At 35.1% G+C, this 25,138-nt stretch overlaps 1 protein-coding gene across 1 annotated transcript; it reads right to left on the bottom strand.

The window, feature by feature from the left end:
* Positions 1-3,814: 3,814 nt before the first annotated feature.
* LOC146141691 (ras-like protein RAS2) lies at positions 3,815-7,959 on the bottom strand. Its single transcript, XM_083389535.1, has 6 exons — positions 7,870-7,959; positions 7,017-7,104; positions 5,975-6,077; positions 5,611-5,722; positions 4,531-4,649; positions 3,815-3,899 (listed from the first exon to the last, which is right to left on the bottom strand). The coding sequence occupies exons 1-6, from the start codon at positions 7,957-7,959 to the stop codon at positions 3,815-3,817; spliced, it is 597 nt and encodes a 198-aa protein (XP_083245661.1).
* Positions 7,960-25,138: the final 17,179 nt, after the last annotated feature.

The raw sequence follows: 25,138 nt of genomic DNA, 5'->3' as shown, positions 1-25,138 counted from the left end.
CTACTTTTTCTATAAAGCTTCGGACAAAAATCGGTCTGAAACATACCATGGGCCATAGGAAACCAAAAAGGAACTAGACGGGGGTGCGGTTGTTGTATATTTTGTCAGGGGGTATATTTTCAGGGCTTAGTGTTTATTTTCAATTTTTACTTTATTTTATTTTGTTTATTTTTTTTTCAATATTTTGCATTGTGTACTTTATATTATATATTTTGTTTTTTATTTGCCTTAACTTGTTTCTGCAAGCAAAAACAGATATGGGCCGAAAACTTCCCCACTTAACTTATGCCTTTGATGCGAAAGGGGTTCAAATATGGCGTAGAATTTGGGGAATGATCGAAACATATATTTGATAAATAGAATTTACATAGATAGGCTAATGCGTATGGTCATTTTATTAAATTTTGACCAGCTTACGTGTTTGAAAAGCAAATATTATTATTCTCTTAAAGACTAAAAATGGTTTAACGCCTATGGTTTGCTATACTTTTGCAAACTTTTACTCGATAATTTTTTACCATGGCTTGGGCCGAGCAATCACTGTTAAAACAGGCTTTAAATCTGTAGTTTTAAACAATATGAAAAACACTATAATGTTCTCAATACGCAAACTATTAAATCGAAAGTTTTGCTAGATGTTTAGGCCAGATGTTGGTAGTATGCTGGTTGGAGCAAGATTCACGACAGGTGCTAACAGAGAGGCGTAGACTGCTTTAAGATTTCGCATTTAAACTTGCGGCGGTAAATACACCCTATTGACACTTAATTATTAGGCGAAGATTATCGCGAAGTAATTGGTCGCCCGAAAAAAAACTAACGCCGCATTGAAAGCAAGCATTATAAATGAGTCGCCGATATTCTGCTTTGAACATCTCTACTCGCAATGCTTCCCTCCGTTAATTGTACTGTGGGTGAAACTTTATTCACGACCTTACCTTTTTGTGTATTACCGCGACAATACGATGAAATACGATTTGGAGAATATTGGAAAAATCGTATTTTGAGAATATTTTCTATTTGCGATTAGAGTTGCCACCAGATTTCGCATTTAAATTTGCGGCGGTAAAATAAGTTGTTTCTTAACAGCATTAAGTAATTTTACTAAAGAGAAGCCTCGTTTTAAAATGCAAGTCGCACGAGCCCAGTTTAGGACGTGCCACTTCGCACAATGAAAGTCTCACGCGCGGGACAATAAAGCGCAGCAGGCGGTAAGTCGCTTCGTCACTTCACAAGCTGGACGAATATGAACGAATTCTGTATGAAAGTTTTTCTGCTGCTAGATGGCAGTCGTCAGCTACAAAGTGCTAAAACACAATATTTCAGGTTTTTACCCCCCAAGCAAAGGCCCCTGGGGGTGCAGCCTCACACCTACATACCACTCTACGCCATGTCTGAAAATTTGAATGTTCTACGATGTATACTTTTTCTATAAAGCTTCGGACAAAAATCGGTCTGAAACATACCATAGGAAACCAAAAAAGAACTAGACGGGGGTGCGGTTGTTGTATATTTTGTCAGGGGGTATATTTTCAGGGCTTAGTGTTTATTTTCAATTTTTACTTTATTTTATTTTTTTTTTAATATTTTGTATTGTGTACTTTATATTATATATTATGTTTTCTATTTTCCTTAACTTGTTTCTGCAAGCAAAAACAGATATGGGCCGAAAACTTCCCCACTTAACTTATGCCTTTGATGCGAAAGGGGTTCAAATATGGCGTAGAATTTGGGGAATGATCGAAACATATATTTGATAAATGAAATTTACGTAGATATTGCGTATGGCCATTTTATTAAATTTTGACCAGCTTACGTGTTTGAAAAGCAAATATTATTTTTCTCTTAAAGACTGAAAATGGTTTAACGCCTATGGTTTGCTATACTTTTGCAAACTTTTACTCAGTAATTTTTTACCATGGCTTGGGCCGAGCAATCACTGTTAAAACAGGCTTTAAATCTGTAGTTTTGAACAATATGAAAAACACTATTATGTTCTCAATACGCAAACTATTAAATCGAAAGTTTTGCTAGATGTTTAGGCCTGATGTTGGTAGTATGCTGGTTGGAGCAAGATGCACGACAGGTGCTAACAGAGAGGCGCACACTGCCTTAAGATTTCGCATTTAAACTTGCGGCGGTAAATACACCCTATTGACACTTAATTATTAGGCGAAGCTTATCGCGAAGTAATTGGTCGCCCGAAAAAAAACTAACGCCGCATTGAAAGCAAGCATTATAAATGAGTCGCCGATATTCCGCTTTGAACATCTCTACTCGCAATGCTTCCCTCCGTTAATTGTACGGTGGGTGAAACTTTATTCACGGCCTTACCTCTTTGTGTATTACCGCGACAATACGATGAAATACGATTTGGAGAATATTGGAAAAATCGTATTTGGAGAATATTTGCTATTTGCACTTGTATAGTATGTTACTCCAATCCAACATATCAACACACAATTTTTAGTTGTGCAGGCCTGGTGTTGATATGTTGGATTAGAGTTGCCACCAGATTTCGCATTTAAATTTGCGGCGGTAAGTTGTTTCTTAACAGCATTAAGTAATTTTACTAAAGAGAAGCCTCGTTTTAAAATGCAAGTCGCACGAGCCCAGTTTAGGACGTGCCACTTCGCACAATGAAAGTCTCACGCGCGGGACATAAAGCACAGCAGGCGGTGAGTCGCTTCGTCACTTCACAAGCTGGACAAAGCAAGCGAATGTGAACGAATTCTGTATGAAAGTTTTTCTGCTGCTAGATGGCAGTCGTTAGCTAGAAAGAGCTAAAACGCAATACTTCAGGTTTTTGCCCCCCAAGCAAAGGCCCCTGGGGGTGCAGCCTCATAAACTTCTACAAAGCACCTACATACTACTCTACGCCATGTCTTAAAATTTGAAGGTTCTACGATGTCTACTTTTTCTATAAAGCTTCGGACAAAAATCGGTCTGAAACATACCATAGGAAACCAAAAAAGAATAGCGGCAAAAACAAGATATGTCCCGAAAATAAATTTTCGGCCCATATAACTAGAACTTATAAATGACTGATTTTGACTCAGACAAGAAAATACAAATATAAGTTTCAATGTTTTCAACTTAAAAGATGTTTGACGTGCTAAGCTAAGCCGTTGGGTATTTAGTCATTGCAGCGGTTTTAATAGTAACCAATTTTCAGTTTCAAGCGAGATTTGACTTACGTTCGAAGAAGTACGGTACCGGGATTACGTAAAAAGCACAACATGTTATAATTCATGCTAACGAACGTCTGCAACGTTCCAAGTAAAAACTTAAGTTTACCATTGCCAAAACTAGACAAATTACGTCATTCGGTAACCCAGTAAGTTCGCGTTATTTCCGTAAGTCAGCCGAAACAAATATGCGAAAAACTTTTCCAATCCTTGTGTTTGATATATCTAGTTTTCGGCGGGAGGCGCATGATAGTACAAATAACAGGGAGGACAGAAAGGCGGACGCAAGTGATAACCCACCCAAGGATGGCCGATTAATCGTTCGTTCGACGATAAAATATGGAATAATAAGTTTAATAGCGGTAAAAAACACGAAAACGTCGCCCTACTATAGGGAATTTAAAACGAAAACAAACGAGCAACAAGAATACCAACAACAAGAACAACGCTGGTTTAGTCTATCACTTTTTTGTCAAGAGTTAGAAGCGTTAGCACAGTGACGGGCCGCTTTCTTGGCCATATGTGGCGAATGCCGCGGGTCCCGCAGGCCATGGCGAGTCCTTTTCTACTCACAGTCTCTCACCCGTCGCCGCTGGGGCGGTATGGGGTTCGGGGGTTAAAAGGGGCCGCTACAGCACCACACAGCAGCTGCCCGAGTCGCCCGAGTCGCCCGATTCTTCCTGGTTGGCCAGTTCCGAGTACTTCTGGAATTCCCTAGGAATTTAAACGGCAAGGATTAGTGTGTCTTCTGGGACAATTAGTCCTCGCACCAAATTTACAAAAAACGATAGACACCGCCAGGTTACAAAAAGTAAAAAAACAACACTAAAATGTATGCGTTTTTTAATGGATAGCTGTATAATGCAGCATTTCTCAAACATTTTCGTAATATATCCTTGAATAGAATCTGGATTTGCATTTAATACATTTTTAAATAGTAACAAACAGTGGTCAGCGAATTGATTAATCATGAAAGATTCAATAATATTTGTGCAAGTTTCATTGATTTAAACATTTAAACGGTTTATACTACTAATACTTTATGTTATTAAGGCGTGGACGAACAGTATTTTATATTGTAATGATACCCAATAAGCACTGGTTATAGTTAATATATACGATTGTCTTTGTAATAGGTACAGCTACAAATACTTACAGAAAAAAACAAGTTTTGACCATCTTTATTTTATTTAATAATTGGGATATTTACAGACGATCCTAAAAGTAGTTTCAAATTATTCTTAAGCTGTGTAACTTTCAAACAAAGCTGTGGTCAATATTTTATAACATGTACAGTTACACACAATATCCTTTAAAAAGTGGTTTCCCCCAGAAAACAACAAACCTTATACTCCGAACAAGGTCATAAAAAGCTTGATCAACGTTGATCTTTAATTTGGCACTTGTTTCAATGTAGGGAACACCAAACTCCTTGGCCATTAATTTGGCTTCACTCATGGTAACCTTTTAAAGGGATTTTTGAAAGGTAAGCAATTCATTTCAACAGTTTGGGTTTTCAAGTCAGGATTTATCAAATTAATACTCACAAAAAAAATCACAAGTTTTTCCACCAAATAGTGTAGTGAATACAAAGTTTTTATATTGCACATAATACAAAAATGGCAGATTTTTTCAAAGACACTATTTGCCCTATGTCAATAAAAACCTATTGTTGGCATCTAACCCACTGCCCAGGTCTAATGCAACGAAGCGATATGTCTTTGTTTTTGTTTTGGTCTTTTAAAATTCTTCGCACAATATCTTGCTAACGCCTTGAAACTGCTTTGGGTGGTTTAATTTTTTTTTTTTGGAACTAGTAGAGAAACATACTACTAACTTATTTGATTACACTACAAGGCCTAACACATTTGGATTCGGTGTAAGGCATATAGTGCTATTTACTTGGTGAAAGCAACGAGTTAAAGATATAAATAGTTTTTACGAAATGACAAAATACATATATTCTGTTCTTGTGTGTGGAAAAAAAGTTTTTTTAATGATGCTGTATACAAGGGTCTAACATTTTGCTTCCTGTGCACAAACAATATGTCATAGCAATTAATAATTTTGTTTGACCATTAAGGATAGTGGTTGTTAAAGAATGGATAATTACCCCTGAAGGTCTAGGATGCATTTTGAAGAGATTCAAAAAAAGTTAAACCCCCAAACAAATATTTAAATACTCGATTGCACATTTTCCCTACTGAGTGCACATATGATACCTTAAAATACTAAAGAGGTCGGTCACCATTCAAAATTAAATTGAAGAATGACAAACATGAGATGCACTTAACAATAGGCTATAATGTAATTTAAAGGTAATAGAGTTTTATCTGCCTGCATTGTTGATTAAACCTGTTGCGAAAAGTATTTTTGCTAGTTTTCAAACATTTTACTTAAAAACTGTCAAATAAAAGAAGCTTACACATCGAGGTGGGGTGTCAAAATCACATTTGTTGCCAACCAATATCATAGGGAACTCATCTCTGTCTTTCACTCTTAATATTTGCCGATGTAAATTGTGAATTTCATAAAAACTATAATGACAAACCGGATAGATACCTTATTTTACACAATTATGCAATTTAAAGTATGGTTTAAAAAAAATTACCGCATTAAAACACACACACATATATAACATAATAATGAATTTAAAGCATAAAGTTTTTATGATATAAAATTAGCCAAAATTACCAGAAATGAGCATTCTGGCCAAATGAATAAAGTTATTTTTACAAACCTAACATAAAGTTTTCCATACAGGATTCTAGTAAAACAAAACACCATACCTTAATTTATCGGCAACAGAAAATACTAATAAAAATCCTTCTCCTAATCTCATATACTGCTCACGCATTGCACTGAATTCTTCTTGACCAGCTGTATCAATAACTAGGTAAAAAAAAAATTACTAGCAACCTAGATAAAAAACTATGAAAAACCTATTATAGAAAGCTACTTGTGTTTGAGTGTTTGTCACTTTTGTCATGGTTGGTATTTTATACTATGAAACTAAATAAATTTGACAAGAAATGAAGCAAAAAAGATATGAAAGAATACTTAATTTTCACACATCAAAAACATAGTGAAAACTGATCTGATATAACATAATAGGTAATATGCCAAATTATACTTGAATAGGTTTAGCCATGCACCATGGCAATCAAATTTAAAACATTTAAAAATATATAATCAACAGAGTAAACATTCGTTTTTATTTAGCATTAGCTGTTCTGGTTAACAAATCTAAAGCAATAAATGTTCATATCGTTATATAACGTTTTATAAATAATTAACCTTGTAACAAATTTAAACAGTTTATTTAATAGTTTCAATTTAATTTTAAGCAAAGACTACTTAAAAAGTGTTTATAATGGCAATGTAAATCGGAAAGATCAACACAGAATTATGGTTCACACTAGCATGCAGTAAAAAGTAAATTGTATTTTATACTACTTCCTGGCTTCACAAACAAGAAAGTAAACGTTAAATTAGGATAGACTTGTAACAGTGTCAGTGTCACAAATTAGTATCTAACCATGTAACCTTTCCTTATGCGTTAAACTTTTTTTTTCATAATGCCCCAAAAGTGGCGTGATGTTTACCGGTTAAAACCGGTCATTTTACATTAAACGTGGCTGTGAAAACATTTTTGAGTGCTTCAGAAATCTAACTGCAAGGTAACACTTCTGGGTATTCAGACTGAAAAAACGTCGAAGTATTTCTCAAAATAACGCGCACAATATTTGTGTTCGTGACAGTCAGGTTACCCAAAATATGATTTAGTAATATTTTTAATAAACAGGCATCAATGAATGATATTACACTTACTGTCAAGTTTTCCAACTTTGCCATCAATGACACATTGCTTTTGGTAAGAATCCTCTATAGTTGCGTCATAATCCGTGATAAAGTATGACTGCAAACAAGACAATGTGTTACAATTGGTTATGGTTATGTCTACAGAAAGTATGACAACATATTGTGATAAAAAAAAGAGTTAAAAAATAATATGTAAATCAACTTTAGTTTCAAACACAGAATACTGCAGTAATGCAAAAAGCGACATCATTAGTTTCTATCAGTGTTGTAATGACCTAAGTCAATGACTTGTATTTTTTTTATAAAATTTAGATATTTGTCCAATTTTTGCACAATAACAAATTGCTTGCTATATGTTCCGTTTTCCTTATTTTTAGTTCAGTTATTGATCATAATCATACGAGTTTAAAAATTCTAATGGGTTTAACGTTTTATTTATATGACAAGGACATGACTTGACTGGGACTTGACTTGCGCAACTGATGACTTGGACTTAAGTTATTATACAAATAACTTGACTGGGACGTAAGTCTTTTTAAAATAATTGTTTACAACACTGGTTTCTATAATAATCTTAATTCAAATAAATCCTTTCGATTTTCCTTCGATCTTATGATTTGGAGAGAAGGACAATTGACAGTGTTAGAATCTTTAGAATAGAAATATATATTTAAAATAAAACAGTAATACAGTAAGAGGCAATTACAAAAAAGTGATAAACATGATAATAATTTACATCTATTCACCAATACAAGATATTTTCTATAACATAGTGTCCAACTTGACCCTTACCAGTAACAACACCCAATAGACCAAATGTTATCAATACAAAAACTTTACTAGTAAATAAAATTACTATTACCTGAATAAATTGAATCGTTAAAGCGCTTTTGCCAACACCTCCACCACCAACAACTACAAGCGAGGTTTGTTTTGCAGGTCGGCCAGCCATTGTAACCTTTGCTAGGCATAAAACTAGCTAAAACAGTGTCTCTCAATGCTAATCAGCAAATTTTAACAGTAAGAAACAAATATGTCTAGCTAAAACTTCACTAATTTGATGAAATTTTTAAATATACCCTTTCCTAACCGCAAAACCTAATTGAAAAATGTCATACCCGACTTCTCTGAGTGCAGCAGTTTGGTGTATTGTACAACTGACTCAATCCAACACTAAAACTGTTCTCCCTTTTCTTATGCGGCTTGCTTCCTGTTTTGTCAGAGTGGTCTCTATGCATCAAGTGAAATGCTAATCTAGGTATTACTCTTCTGCCATGACTAAACGCAAGGCATACATTGAAATGCCAATAGTTCACTGGGCAGTATTAGCAACATTTCGACGCTGTTTTACACTAAAACAACATTGAATACAAAATACAGTTTAAAAACTATATATAAATTAGGGCTACCATATCTTCAACACCCAAAACTAAAGTAGAATTGTTACGTTTGAGAAAATCGTACGATATCCACAAGTAATGCATTCAGCTTCGAAATTAATACGTCCCTTTCTGAAACAAGGATGCTTTAGGCGTATCTCATCAGTAAACAGAGTTTTACTCTTCGGCATTATAATTTATAGCTTTTTTGCTTTATGGTTGTCTACATTTAAAGAATAATAAAGAAAAATTAAAGTGTCTACTAAAAACCAGCGTCTCGCCTAAAAGTCTTGTTAAAAGTTTACCTAAGTAAGTAACTCGAAATGCGAAAAAGAGGACATTTGGACGTTTTTGAGCGTCCTCGGAGGACCATTAGTATAAACACATATATTTATGTGTGTATAACAAATCGAGAAAACAAAGTTCCATAAAATATTCCAACTGCGTAATGATTTCAAATATACCTAATGAAATAAATAGGCGCTTTATGTTTATGGTTGACTTATTACATTTTTTATGTGTGTTTATTAAACACACCTACAATGCTGGAATATAAGTCAAATTATAATCTTTCACAATGTACTAAAAAAGTATTTAATTAAGTTAAATAACATTAAAATTAGTTAAAAAATAATTATTTTTTTAATGATTACATAATTACGTATAGCTTAATTGGGATTCATTTCACTAGTTTTTATATTGCACATGTTAACAATCACAGGAAAAATATCTAACAAGTAAGACAGCCTACAAACATGACCTTTATTATTTAGAAATGTCGGAACATTTAGTAGTTTTGTAAACTTTTGTTGCACCATTTTATGATGTTTATGATGTTGACTAATCATAGGACACATTTAGTTTTCACAAGAACAAACTACAGAAAATGATGCTAAGCGTTTCTATTAAGATATGTTATTTAAAACTATTGTTTTAATAGTGGTATAAAATAGGAATTTATAGTGATAAACATAGCATTGTAAAATGAATAATCATTATATGGTAATATTCTATATATTATGCTAGTTTAATCATTTCTCACAAAGGAATAGATTTTAATCAATAAATAAATTTGAATATTATGGATCGTTAAGTTTTTGTTGAATCATTAATAAAGGTACAAATAAATCCAAATATTATTATTGACGGCACTGGTAATATTGTCAATATAAAATAAACATGGACAACCTTAAAGTACATGGACCATTCTTCAAAGCAGTTTTTGGGCAATACATTACATCAACTTAAAGCTAAAGAAGAACACATTAAGAGCTGAAGATACACATTTATCTCGAATTACCTAACTAATAAGAATCGTAACTTCTTAATAAAAATCAATAAAAAAATATTTTCGTGCAGAATAAGTGATTAAATGAAAAATATATTTTAGAGCAAGGATATCATATTAACATAATTTTAATGGCAATATTTTACACCAGATGAGTCACTGGCAGGGTTTAGGGCAAGCTTTTATCTAAAACAAGAAACCATTCCTACAAAATAAAATCCACAAATTGACTCCTACCATGTCCCCTTTTCTCAAGAAAACTGAATGGTCCTCCGAGTACGCTCAAAAACGTCCAAATGTATTTTTTTTGCATTTCGAGTTACTTACTTAGGTATACTTTTATTAAGACTTTTAGGCGAGACGTTGTATTTATTTCCAAAAATATACTGTAGCCATGAAACATGCTGCTGAATTGCTGGTTTAAAACAGGTTTTCCAATAAATTGTCATACCAGCCCTACCTTCTCAATTAGGCCTATTATTGCAAACATTGCGCCAGAAAAGTGGCAACAGAACCTCACATCTAAAAAGGCCCATTTGTAGCAATGTTATGAGTTTTGTATGCTTAGCGTCCTAGCCTATACCATCAGCGTTACTGCATGGTAGGCTATGTTCTTATTTATTACAGAAGCTTGTCTAGTTAGTCTATAACAGCGGTTCTTAACCGGGGGCGCCCAGCAATTCTTAGGGAGTCGCGAACTCTAAGTTGAATTGTATGCAATGATTCTATATGGATTCGTTTGGGTTTTACACCACTCCTACAGCGCTGTACAAACTTTTTGCCAAGTTCAAAAAATTTTCGCGCTTTGCCCGAATCTTGTGTTTTGAACGTTTGTTAAAAGTCTCTTTGAGTGCCATTGCAAGCGCGAAAAAATTGCATATTTTACAAAACTTTTAATTTAGAACAGTGGTCTCCAACCTATGGGTCCGCGACCCCAAGTGAGGTCGCTTGAATTTTTTGTGGGGTCGCCATAACTCACCATATTCCTACTGTTTTAGTACGAATTATTTATTTCGTTTTCTTTATGACGTCACACTATTGAACCTACATAAAATTGCTTTTTAAGTCGTAAAAGCTGCTAAATCAGCTAAGGTGACATTTAACAAAAAATAGATTTCTTTGATTTAGCCCAGCGAATATCGAACTTTCTGAAATTATTTTATTGGGACATACTTTCTGATATGAAAATTAGGCTTTGTATTCATTTTGGTGCCCATGCGTAGCCACTGCCCTCTTGAATTATGCATAATTTACGCACAATCAGTATTATTTGCGTATTTTTATTTATATTTAAAAAATCTCATTTTATTTCATTAAAATTGGGGTCTTTTATTAAAAAGGTTGGAGACCACTGATTTAGAAGACTGCATTTAAGTGGCAAAAATAGTAATTTAATGTAGGAAAAACAAAAAACAAATATAACTTATAAGTTCGCAAAAGAGCCATTTTAGAAAGTTCCATATAGAGAACGCGCCGAGGCTTCTCTTAAACCGGTCTAACACAAAAAATAGGCGTTCTTGATACTCCCTGGATCCAAACTTAATAAGCGATATTAAACTGGCTTATTTAATGGTGTAACCCGAAAATGTATTCGAACATCCTTGCCGTTGGTCGGTCACTTATATTTCTTTGACTAAAGCCTCAAAGGTATATGCATTGCAATAAATCAACAGTGCTTCGCGGGCTACTAAAAATGATGTCGCGGGCCACGGTTTGGACAACCCTAAGATAGATGTTTTACCAATGATATTTGCAAAATCTGTAATTATTTTTTATTCAATTGTTATTCAAAACAAAATATCCTTCCTATTGTACTGAATATTTTAACTGGGCGTAACAAGCAGTTAGTTATGCACGAGGCAGGAGGGCTCACTCCAAACAGTTCACCACAGGTTAGGGAAAAATAAGTACACTATTGTCACAACTAATTAAGTGCAGTAAAAATTATTTCTGCTTCGTTTACAGTTCAATCAGTGATATTAATTTCTTAAAATTTTAAGTAGTTGTATTATTACCAGTGCGATTATTTTTTGACCTGCTAGTTTCTTGGCGTCGTCAACCCAATGTTTTAGCTGTTTTACTGACGATTGGTGGTTCACAAATCAAATATTTGTTGGGCAGAACTCTTAAAAGCCTCGTTATCATTTTTGACATGTCAAAAAAATGCTGGTTATTCTAAAAAATGTTGCGTAAACAGTTGAAAAACAACGTAAAAATAATTGCTGAAAATTAACAAAAAATGCGCATGACCTGTGCAGATATGTCTTGTGTTGTTTGGTATAATTTATAATCGTTCGAAAAATGTTGAATTGCAGATAAACTCTCTTTATCAAAACGCCCGACTGTTTTACATTCTTTAACCAACTGAAAAAAGCAAAACAAAATACATACAATGAAAAACTGCTACGATTTATACATTAATATTGTTATTGTTAGGGTTGTCTGATATTTGACATTTCAGTCCAAGATTTTGGACTACAATTATTCCAATCCGCTACTGAATGACGTCATTATTAAGCACAAACAAGCAATACAGACGCAATTACTTGCATTGGGTCGGTCCTGATCCGACATTATTGGACTTACGCAACATGACTCTTTCGGCACCCTAATCAACCTTGAGATTCTGCCGCTGCCTAAGCTACCTGCATGTTCACACAGTCCAAGTCCCTTTCTGGGCAGTCGAGATCACTAAGTTCAACAGACTTCGAAAACACGAAAGACTTAGCAGAACTGCGAATATAGCCTGGGAGACGGCAAAATTTTGACCTTTTAGAAATACATTGATTTAAACAACCTATGAAGTACTACAGTTTTCCTTTCTTGTCATAACCACACATGTTTTAGATGTTTTACTGACTTACCGGTCAAATGCAAATCAGTTATTTTTTTTTCAAATTTGTGCAAAATCATGAAAATGCTGAGTTGATATTTTTGTCATTTGAAAAAGGCAAACAACAAACAAATCTAGTTATCAAAATAGGAAATGGGATAATTGAAAATAAAAAGATTTGGACAAATGTATACTGTTCAATTGTTCAATTATACATTTGTTCAAATCAAAGATAAACAACAATTCTGCAAAAACGAAGTTCGAGCTCAACTGTAATGCGATAAATTATGCCAGCTCGCTATAACGTATATTCTCTAATGAAGACATAATACAGTTAAAATAACCCGAAACTAAAGTTTTTTTATGAAATTTAAACTGGAAGATAGTTTCAAAAAGCTGACTAGAGCTTCGATTTTGACTTTTTAAAATATTCTCCCTTGTGATAATATAACAAAAATGTGCACTTTCTTGGAATTGTGTATAGAAAACCTCAACTTACAGCACACATATTAATGCTGACAGAAGAGAATATTCTACGTCATTAATTTTGTGTTTTTGATTGTGAAGTGCATTTTAATAGCCAGGTTGGCTAAAGCGTCACTCATATAAGTATAGACCTACTGACAGTTAACTATCGATGTTTGGAGAAATTATCCAAAACAATAAAAATATAAAGCCAAAAAAGCTTTTGCTTACGTGTCATCGCGGGCATAAAAAAAAATTGGCAAAAAAATGTGAGAACGATTTTAGAGTATATCAGGGGCGCCGTGCTCCCCGTCCTTACACACGGCAGGAAACAAATTTGAGGAATCAAAAAATTAAAAACGTTTCAAGAAAAAGTTGTTTCAGGAAAATTTGTTTAGAAAAAAAAATTACATTTTTGTCGTTGTTTATGTACTTGTCTGTTTGCACAGACATGTTTTTTCAGAAGCTTTTATGTAAATTGAATAAAAAATGTTTTTTTTAATGCTAACATAAGATGGCGGTAGAGGATTATACTAAATCTGCGTTAAGCCGTTAGCGTTACCGTTGTATGTTGTTCATTATGACACTTTTTTGTTCTTTGTGCTTGGTGTAGTTATGGTATATAAAGAGTTGCACTAATTCTTGATATTCTGTGTCTCAAACCGTAGCAAGCGCTGTAACTTCGTTTGCTTTGCAAAATTGTAAATTGCTTGTAATGCTGTATTTTTTTTCTAAAAGTACCTGTGTAAAATAACATATAACATAAATTTATGAAAACTGTCTGCATATTAAACAGGAATTTTTTGTCCTATCTTTTATAACTGAATTTATATGAATTTGTGTTATGGAATCGGAAAAAGATTCGGAAAAAGAATGCTTCTTGGGGTAAGTTCAATTCAATGTGTTTGTACTTGTCAGGTTGTTATGACAACAAAACTGGGTTTTAATCCAGCTGGTGCATAATGTTAGCATTTTAATGTATGACACCTACTCAATATATCTAAGCTCATCTGGACAAAATAACAATTATTGATTAACGTTTCGTTATCCGCTTAAACTTTGTCGCAGACTTTTATTTTACCATCTTACATTTTGCAGTTGTAATTCCTGTAAATAAATAAAAAGTGTAATTTTGCAAAGGGTCAGTAGCATACCAAAAGTACTACAAATTACATAAATATTACTTTTAAAGATTGAATGTAAGATTTAAACAATTGGGCACGTTCAATTGAATTTATTTTTTTGCTGATCCGTTTTTGAAAAAGGCACATGTCTTTTAGCATGTCAAAGAGCACTACACTACAAAAAATAATGGCTCACTAACGAGCCAAATTGGTATATATTAATGCATATTGGCTCAATAGTTCCAACTTTGTACTCATTTTCAGCCTGGAGCCAAAGATTTTAGTCGTAAGCCTAGCCATAATATTTTTTTTTCTGTTTCGTGCCTACTACTAAATAATGCACATTGTGTTTGGTAACTGTTGTTTATTGATGTCAAAATATACAACAGCTTTCATTCAAGTTACAAATAGTTCATGTGGTGTCCAATGTACAGGGAAATTAGAAATTCTTTTTAATTTATATACTTTAGATATTAAAAGGTAACAGGTAAACTAGCCTAAAAAATGATGAATATACTGTTACTGCCAGTCGTTGTATCAATTATAAAGGGGTTCTTATGACAAATATGCATTCAGCACCGACGTTTTAATTACCTTTACGGGTAATCTTCTTCAGTCCAATAAACTTGTAACTTTACAGAAACAAAAAACAGGGTGGCAAAACTTTTTTTTACCTTTTGACTTACTGCATATATACCTTTCTATAAAGCTACAAGTTTATTGCCCTGAAGTAGATTACCCGTATAGGTAATCGAAATGTCAGCACTGAATACACATATTAGTCAGAAGAACCCCTTTATAATTGACTAAAAAATGATGTTGGATAAAGCAACACATATAAAGAAAATAATAGTCAGAACACTATGGAAGGAAAGCAAGCTGCTTGGAAGTTCACCATGGTCTTGGGTAGTCAAAAAGATATTGATGGGAAATTTTTCACATTACGTAAGACAACAACCTTGCTTAGCCAGCAATTAGAATTTCATATGATTTTTTTTTATAAAAGTCTGACTACTGGCTAAGTTAGGTTGCTTTAAGTGTGAAAATTTCTGATCAATGTTATATGGTGAACTTCAGAGCTGCTTGGTTCCCTTTGGTTAAATGAAAGAATATAGTTGAATATATTTAGCGGTATTTGAAGAAAACTGTTATTGCAATACCAAATTAACCAGTCAAACATGTAACCAGATTAACAAATGTAGTATGTGTTAAGCAGACAGTGTCTTAAATGCTATTAAACTTACAAGAATGTTAAATACATATTTACAACATTTGTTAACCTGGTCACTGTATGCCTTGTTAATTTGGTTACGGTAATACTCAAAACATTGATCAGCATTTTGGTCATCGGTTAAAACAAATTCTATTGCACTAAAGCATGCTTGTGCTTGAGGAGGATAAGCTAAGTTCATAACATAATATGTGGATAAGAGTAATAGAAATGGAAAATAGCTGTTTTCGTTGTCTAGGCAGGTATTAGCAAAAGTAATTTTGTCTGAAATTATACTTAGGTTTTTTACTACCATCATAACAATTTGTGCAGAGAATATACGATTGATTGCATGATTCCGAAATAATTTGACCATCACTACAAATTTTCAAAACATAGTTATTAATTATTGCACTACCAAATATATTAGACAATATACTAGAAATTTCGAAATCCGTTTCAATCTTTTTTTTTAGCAATTTCTACAAAAGTGTTCCATCGCTTTCTTGCAGTATCCTCAAGTGTGTAGCATTTCTTTTTTTTAGAAACGCAAGGTCCTCAATGCACTGTGAAACAAAAAAACTAACTTTACTTTTCCTATTATTGAACATATTATAAATGTCAATATATTTACCTCATGAGCTTCTTTGTACATTGGATATTATTTAAGGACTTTCAATGTAATTTTTTCCCCTGTCATCCTTGAAATATCATGCAGGTCTTTTTTTTTAAATCTGGACTTTCACTTTTTTTTAATGGACATATTTTATTCTTTACTTTCAACATTTTGTTACATCTTAAATTAACATTGTTTGCTCTTTTTCGCAAAACTTCTTCAAGTGCCTGGCTGTGTGAAACAGCACTGTAATATAGGATATTCAATGCAAAGGTTTTTAGCAATTTCCCTCCTCTCATGTTTGGTCGGCTTCCTTAACAAGTACGTTAGTAAAACCTCGTACACCTTTTGTACTATTCTAATAAAAGCTGAGTAGTTGCTTTGACTAGCAAATCTATTCTGTTTTTTTTTTAAACTGCAATATATTTTTCTTCCAAAGGGAATGGAAATGGTATACCCCCAGGATATTTTATATCCCCATTTAAAAAAATCTGTCGGGCCACTGAAAATCTTCCAAAAATCTTAGATCTGCAACTGGTAGAGGTGCCACTGCTAGAACTGCTGCTGCTGCTGCTGCATGGTTCTGTAGTAAAGAACCATCAGAAGTAGCCCATTGAACACGTCTTGGCTAGAAAACGTTTTATTTTGGTGTACATCTGGAAAACTCGTCTTCGACTTAAATTTGACGACTTAGAAACGTCTTGAGACGTTTTTTGAAATACAAGAAAATTATGAATATTGTGTGGTCTTAAGAAGACCTCTACAAGTTGTATAATAATCGGTTTGTAAAAAAACGCTTTTTTAAAATACGTTAAAAAAATGTTAAAAACCATTCCAAAACGTATTTTCTTAGCGGAAATTAAAATGTTTTTACTTACTGTTTGAAAGACGATAATTAAACGTTGCGAACACAAATCTTTAAAACGTTTTATTTAAAACAACTATAAAACGTTGCTTCAGAAATGATAGAAAAACGTTTATTGAACGCTCCACGCAATAATTTCCCTAAAACGTTTATTCTTAAACCAATATAAAATGTATATTTTCAAACCAAAACATTTTAAAACGTTTTACGTACAACGACGACAACACGTTATTTTAGAAATTACGGGAAGAGAGCATTTTTTGGTATCCGTGATACCTTTTTAACATTTTCGGCAAGATATTATATTGTCTTCCACGTTCTTTGCAAATGAAACCGTCTCAGTTCAAGGTTTGTAAGAAGACAGCGGCAAGCCCGTGAAATATTATCAACACACAAAAATCGCAGTGGTGGTTTTTCAACTCTATTGTCCGGGCCTATAACTTACTGCTAAAACTTTGTTTGTTTGTCTCGTGGCATTCTCGGCAAACAAAAGCGTAAAATTTTATGCGGGCGCCCAATTTTGTTACTTTGAAACGTATTTCGATGACAGGAAATGAATAGGATTTCACTGTAAACTTTTTACGTCGACCAATGAAGCGATTTTTATAAACCTAAATAGAAATGTTTAAAATGGATAGCTAATCAAATAATAATTCTTGTGTGTAAACATTAGTGCAATAACATATTTAACAATGGTTTATTTCGTACCCGACTAAAAATTAAAAAATGTGTCTCCTTTAAGATCCTAAAAATATGAAGATTGTTCACGCAACATGTGATTTGCTATGACGTAATTTCGAATTTCTAGAACGTTGAAAAAGTGAGTGGCGGGAAAAGGGATAAAAGCTTAGTTCAAAACAGAACTTTTAACGATAACAAATTTAAGGTATAAGTCCGTTAATATCGTCTTAGTTTTAACTATTTTTTTTAATCTGATGGATTGCGCTTTGCTGCTGTTGTGGTCATCTTCGATTTAGCAATCAAGTAGATGCTGCCTGAGAAACAATTGTTGGTAAGTTACAAGAGTCTTTCATTGGCTGTTGCATTTTTTGTTTTTAATTTTAGTCCTAGCCACACGCTTTGAATTTAGGCGGTACTGGGTTATTAGTTAGGTTAGTTTGGGACAAACTCTTATCTAGTAAACTAAGTAGGTTTCATGAGAATTTTTTGTGAGGAAAATAAATATTATAGAGCAGGGAGTCGAACCGTTTGAGTTTTTGGGTTCGAAATCTGGTTCGGTTTCGATTAATTTAAAAGTTCTGGTTAGACCATCAGTATTTCAATTAAAACCGGTTTGTAAAGTTCCGGTTCGGATAAGTTCCGTTAAATCTTAAAATGTTGGTTAATATTGTATAGAATAAATCTTTGAGTCAAATTTTATTAAGTTACATAACGTATTGAAAAAACATCATCTCATTACTGAGATATCCAAAAAATAAAAAATCATTGTTTTATTTAACCAATTATTTATATTTTTTTCATACAATTTCGAACATGGCATAACTTTAACCCAGTAAAATACACGTTGTAACGTCATGTTGGAGTGAACTGAGTTTTTTGACAGGTTCGGATTTGGTTAAGGTTCGTGTACGTGTCCTAATAATCTTACAAAAAACGGTTCGGGTTCTGTTACGGTTCGGAAAAAATTGGCTCAAAACCGGTTCATAAAGTGCCGATTCGGTTTCGGTTCGTGTGCACAACAAACACAGTACTGTAAATAAAATCTGCTAAAGTCTTTCTGGCGTATTTCCTGTGCGCTGCATCCTGCTAGTTAACTGGCCAGTTTTAATCCTCAACGCATTCGCTTTGAATGCAACGTTAGTCGTGTCCTTTCTACTGCAAAACAGTCAACAATTCACGCCTTACTGGCAACACGTGTTTTTACTGCGCTGTAACTCTTTTATTGAAAGCGAGCTATGCTTAATTATGTGAATGTACAATAAATCTATAAGCGACCTAAGATGTTGCATAAAAATAAATACTAGCCTGTGTCATCAAAATTAATGATCTCGGTGGTTCTTAACCTTTTTTGACGATAAAACTATTTCAAGTTGTTTCTCAAAAGCGAAAAAACTCTCAAAATACATTTATTTTACATGGGAGTATTCTAGTTTTTGGAGTGCTGCGTATGAGAATTGAAGATGTAGCTCATAGTTGTCTTAAGTAATTTTAGCTATTAAACCAATTACCTATATACTTTGTTCTAATACTTTTTGTTTGTGGAAGCCATGATAGTTTTCTATATCAAACCTAAAATATTTAGCTTAATTAGTTGTTTTTTTATCCTGGATTCCAATTTTCATTGACATGACCCATTGAGCTCATATTTCCTTCATTTGATATGAAGTGTGTTTTTGAGTATTTTCTGTATAGTTTGTTTGCTTGAAACTAATGATCAGTTGTAGTTAGTTCATACAATATTTTGACACAATAGGTGGCAAATAACAGTATCACCAATCTTTATGTTGTAGTAGATTTACTTGCAGTCAATTGTAACATGTGAAGTGGACTGGAGTGACCATGTTGTTGCTTGAATATAGTTTTGTTGTAATTGGTTGTTAATTACTTCAAAAATCCTAGTTACAGATGTTACTGATATACAAGTGCAGTCTTTCAGATTCTTTCTAAATTTATTGTCATGTTTAGGCAATAAACAAAACAATTAACTAGGAAAAAATGAACTAATAGTTGCGTTGATGGCACAAAATAACGCTTTTCTTACTTTAACGCTGTTACATCGATCAGCTGTTTTTGGCGAACTTGTGTGCAATGAAAAGCGCAAAAAAAATCTTTGGTTAATTTGGGAGAAATTTTCAACTTCTATTGCTAGAAATAATGATATTGATAGTCCAAGTCAACAGAAATTGTTCGTCGAGGTTATGTATCACACAGTTAGTGCAACATGCCATAGTATGCATGGTGCTTTGTGCTGAATAAATTTGCTTTACACAGAGACACAAACATAACAAAACTAAGCCAAAGCTTCTGCTGCATGGAGCAAACATTTTTTGACTTAACATACCATAATTAAAAGAGCCCAAAATACAGTTTAGGTTTAGGCTATAGGTGGAGAGGAGAACTGGTCAAAACCAAGTAAAACTGCACACAACAATTCTATGATCGAAATTGAGTATTTTAAAAAAAGTTTTTATTTTTTTATTTCTTTAGATAAAAATTTTTGGTATCGAGTCCTTTGGTTTTTTGGCTGATTCTTCGGCCGACATAGTCGCCAAGTAGCCATAAATGTTCATGGGTCTTTAGCTGCTTGCGGTCAGAGGTTTAGTGATTTGTGGACTGTGTACAATTTGGGCTTCTTTAGTAATACACTTATATTATAAAGCTAGGTCAAAATAGGTGTCATTAACACACATTTTAATGTATTGGGTCTGGTATGTTATAAGGTCTGCTGGCTTGTAATATATACAGTGATTGTGGGTGTGTGTTGTTTTATTTTAACTTTCGAGTTTGTATGAAATTTAAGGAAATTTGTGACCCGCTTTTTGAATTTGTATTGGCATAATGCTAGCTGTTTTTCAAAAGTGGGTAATTATGGTATATATATCATATTTTTTAGTTTTGTTTTGCAGGTATTTCCTTTTTCAAGTTTTGCATTAGTGAAACTATTGAGGTATTGATTTGATCGTCTTCCGTGATTAACAGACTGTTGGTTTGTTATGATAATACATTTGTTTATCCTGTTTTTTATTTGAGTTTTTTTGATATATGACATTCTGTTGTTCCTGGTTTGATGTGGTTTAAAGGTAGAGTGAAATGAATTTGATCAAATCGTGTGGTTTTGTTAAGCATCATGCAAAGTAAAAGCCGGTGCTATCTGTTATTTTCAGTATATATTCACCTTGCAACTAGAAACCTGAGTTTGCCTTATTTAAAATAGCAAAATTTCGATTTAAAATTTGTGTTAATATTCCACCCTTAAAGCACACCAATGGTACACCTAATCAAATGTTCTATAAACAATAATTCATCGGATTCCTTTTACAGGACTTTTGTACATTTTTGGCTGTGTATATACAGGGCAGTCGGAAGTAACTCATGTGGTATTTGAATATTGAATTATAAAAAAGTAGGGATCAATGATTTTGTTGCAACAATTAGTTTTGTTAAATAATATTTGCCATAGAAAGGAGTTATTCATTTAGTTCAGAATGTTTTTTATATTTATGATCTTTGTGTAGGACATCTTCATTTTTTAGAGAAATGTTGAGAAAACACTCACCGAGATGACGAGGCATTTGGCTAGTTTCTTGTTCTATGCGGATATTAAACCCCAAAGGGAGTGAATCCTAACGTTTCGACTTGATCTTCGGCAGCCTTGCCGTGGCCACCGCCCCTACCATCCAGTCGTCACCCGATGCCCCTACCAAAATCATAAGGCCTGCCGGCCCGTCGGAGTCCTTCCAACGCGGGGTGCTCGTTTTCCGGGACGGGAATTCTGCCATACATTATTTACATCACTTATGTACCAATACGCTTCACAGTTTCACCAGGGCAACCTCAGTCCGCAGTCTTTCAGCGTCTTCACGCGCACCTTTCCCCCTTCTATTTGTGGCGCTCTAACACCACTTTATTTCCTTCGTTCGTAACACACCTCAACAGCTTTGATCTTAAGTTCTAGGTATGTTGATCGCCGCCAGTGTAGCCAAGTTTGAAACCCTTTCTCCACCGTTACTGACGATACCATTGGTATTATCCTTTTACTCAGTCCCAGGGTATCGGCAACGAATGTCGCCGATTGCCCTGACCAGTATCCCGGCCAATTCAATGTTAAGCTCGAGTATTCAACTCGCTCGCTCTTTGTCGTTTCCTTCACCCACTCGCTCACTTCGGGACACTGGTATTTCCGGACCTTTTCTCTATGCTCTCGGTCCAACGTAGCTTGATCACTGACGACGGTCGCGTCAACCACAAACGACGAACCTTCCCTCGTTAACACCAGATCGGGCTTGAGCATGGTGCTGCCCTTCCGCATGGATGGGGCCCAGATCGATTCGTAGCCGTTGTTAAGGGCCTCTCGCTCCACTAACCTCAGTACGCTGTCGTGCCTCGCGATTCTCATGGTGTGCGTCTTCGGGCACACCTGGAGCATGTGCCGGCCGATCCCCACACACCTCGCACATCACTCCACTGGTCCCCTTCCAGCGGCTCGCTCTTACTGGTGAATATACCAGGTTTCCGCGCAGCTGCACAGCGCCTATAAAGTTAGCTCCGGAGAGCTTTACGAATCGGTCCTTTACCCATTCATTTTGGCATCGCAGACTCATGGAAGGCCGCGTCGTGCTTAAATCTTTCATGCACCCTCCGCCCACTCGCGGATTTACACGGGCGATCGCATTTCCGACATCGAAAGGTAACCCTTTCCGTTCCACATTCCGGTTGTTCAGGGGCAGGGACATTACGCCCATCCGCCCCCTCGTTATTTGTTTTTAATTCTTTTTCTCATAGTTCATTTTGTTTGCTTATAAAAGCACGTGCGCTTTGTTCACTTTACGTTCTTATCATTATAATTGCCTCTCTGCGCACGATCCACTTGGGTGGGCAATTTGACCTTTTCAGCAGCGAGCTGCTTCGATCTTCCGGACTCTTAATTTCGGTCTTTCAGCGCTATTAGTTTCACCACAAGTGGCTACTTACACAGACCGCCCCGTGAAGGCTGCGCTTGGCTATCCTATGCTTAATCAAACCATCTCTACTCCCTCAAGTAGTCTCTATTTCGCGCCAGGAGTCAATAATGCGTGGAAAATTATGGAAAACCTTAGGGCGATTTAGCTGCCAACCCAACTCGCCCACCGGCAGACTAGTCCCGCCGTTTACCCGCGCTTGGTTGAATTTCTTCACTTTGACATTCAGAGCACTGGGCAGAAATCACATTGCGTCAACACCAGGTGACGGCCATCGCAATGCTTTGTTTTAATTAAACAGTCGGATTCCCCCGGTCCGCACCAGTTCTAAGTTGGCCGTTCGACGCCGGCCGAAGTGAGCCGAGGCCCACGTAGCTGCGGCAGTCCACGAGCAGAGACCGACACAGGTCCAGGCTCACGCCCGCCCGTGAGAGCAGGCGTTCGCCCAGTCCGGTACAGTCCCGTCGCCCGCTTCGTGCCTCAGCCCGACCGACCCGGCCCTTAGAGCCAATCCTTTTCCCGAAGGTACGGATCTAGTTTGCCAACTTCCCTTACCTACATTGTTCTATCGGCCAGAGGCTGTTCACCTCGGAGACCTGCTGCGGATATGGGTACGACCTCGCACGAAACTTACACCATCTCCCTCGCATTTTCACGGGTCGACCCGAATACTTGTGGCTTTAGTGAAACTTCACCGCGTGTTAACAATTTAATTACTTAATATTTATTTTAATTTCTAGGTAAAACATAAAGAATTACGGTTAACTTAACGTCATTAACAGTAATAACTGAGCGCTATGTGCAGTAAAACGAATTATTTGTTTGTAAAGCACATGTTATTCAAAAAGGCACGAACGAGTAAGATTTCTATTAATACATTTTTTAAACATTATGGGGATGCGGCGTTCGCCGTAACATACCGGCCCCTTTAAGCATTGGTCGCTTGAAATGCTTAATAAAACCTATTTAAAAGAATAGCATGCAACGAAGAGCGATAATGAACAAATATGATCAAGATTCAACCAAATGGCACTACACAACTTAGTAATTGGTCTAACAAGTACTGAATTTTGGGTTTGAACTTTAACACTTCGAACAATATTATTTTTATCAGGATACAATTCAATTATGCGTCCCATTGGCCAAACATTACGAGGCATATTATCAACTAGTAGCACGATATCATTAACATTAAGATTACGACATTTTTCAGTCCATTTTTGCTTTGCCTCTGCTGGAGCAAAGGCAGGTACTCCTTTAACCACCTGGCCCAGAAGACATCTGCCAGGTATTGAACTTGTTTCCATCGTCTTCTGGAGTAAGACATCCTTCTTGTCGAATAGACCGGGAGGCAATGGCACATCTTCCTTCAGGAGCAGGAGGTGATTGGGTGTCAGCGCCTTCATATCCTTCGGATCATCGGAGACGGTGGTGAGAGGTCGACTGTTGATAATGCATTTAACCTCACACATGAGAATAGGCAACTTCCATCGGTTAAAGTTTGCTCTTTACAAATCCCACCAAGTATTTTTCTAACAGAGCGGATCTGCCGCTCCCACACACCACCATGACGTGATGATGCACTTGGGGTATTGAAGATCCAGTCAATCTTCCGTTGAAGTAGAAAATCGGAGATCTAGGTGTTCCCTTTCGCCACCAACGAAATTGGAGCCATTGTCGGAACGAATTTGTTTAACTTGACCGTTATTTTTACGTAAAAATGTGTGATCCGGACAAAGTTCATGCGACGTTGGAAACTACGTTGTAAAACTAGGCTATTGAAAGCGTTCACATTGTTATGTTTGCGTAGTTCGCAACTATGGTATAATGCGCAAAAAAGAAACATAACAACGATTTTTTTGAACTTTTAAAACACTTATACACTGACTGTAATTATTTACACTTGCAAATTCTTACTAAATCTTCTAAACAATTACCATCCAGGAAAACTGAGAAAATTGGTCTGTGGACCTGCAAAACACACGAATTTTATAGTGTTACTTAAATTGCTCTATTACACTAGCACAGTCTAAAAGACAAAATTTAAAAAGTTTTGCATTTCACAGACTATGTGTAAAACAATGCACATTAAAACAGGAAAGTAACGTTAACAACAACAACAACGTATTGAAAAAATAAGAACAATACAAATCCAGCGGTGTAAAACGAAAATCCAGCAGTTTAATCCGAATCTGAATGCGTGTGTGATACATCGAGAGAGCTGTTGGCACTTTCACCCTGCAATTATAATCGAAATAGTTAGAACTTTTGGTAAAATACGTCAGTAGTAAAGCGGTTATTTTTTAACCTCAAAAACGTTAAATAAATATTTTTTTGACAAAATTTGTACCTTTTAGAAATACATTAATTTAAACAACATATTGTTGTAAGAAGTACTGCATTTAATAAAGACCAAGACACAGGTTATTTTAGAAAATTGTTGACTACAGTTTAGTAAAAACTTTTCAAATTTGAAAATATCATTACAATTTTCGTTTACTTGTAAACAATTCTGACTTGAAATAATTAATTTTTGACCTAACATGTAAATTATGACAATTTGATTAGGTGAGGTGGATATGATTCCCAATGGTACTGATTCTGTCCAGTTGTCCACATCGCCATTTACACATTAAAATCAGCAGTACAATAAGTTGTAAACAGTATTTTTTCTAGTATTATGTTTGGTACATTAATTTACCTTTGGTCATA

Source organism: Ascidiella aspersa, chromosome 5, assembly GCF_963924565.1.
Source record: "Ascidiella aspersa chromosome 5, kaAscAspe10.2, whole genome shotgun sequence".
NCBI lineage: Eukaryota > Metazoa > Chordata > Ascidiacea > Phlebobranchia > Ascidiidae > Ascidiella > Ascidiella aspersa.
Note: the sequence above shows the minus strand (reverse complement) of the source record. Positions and strands in the feature narration are given on the sequence as shown.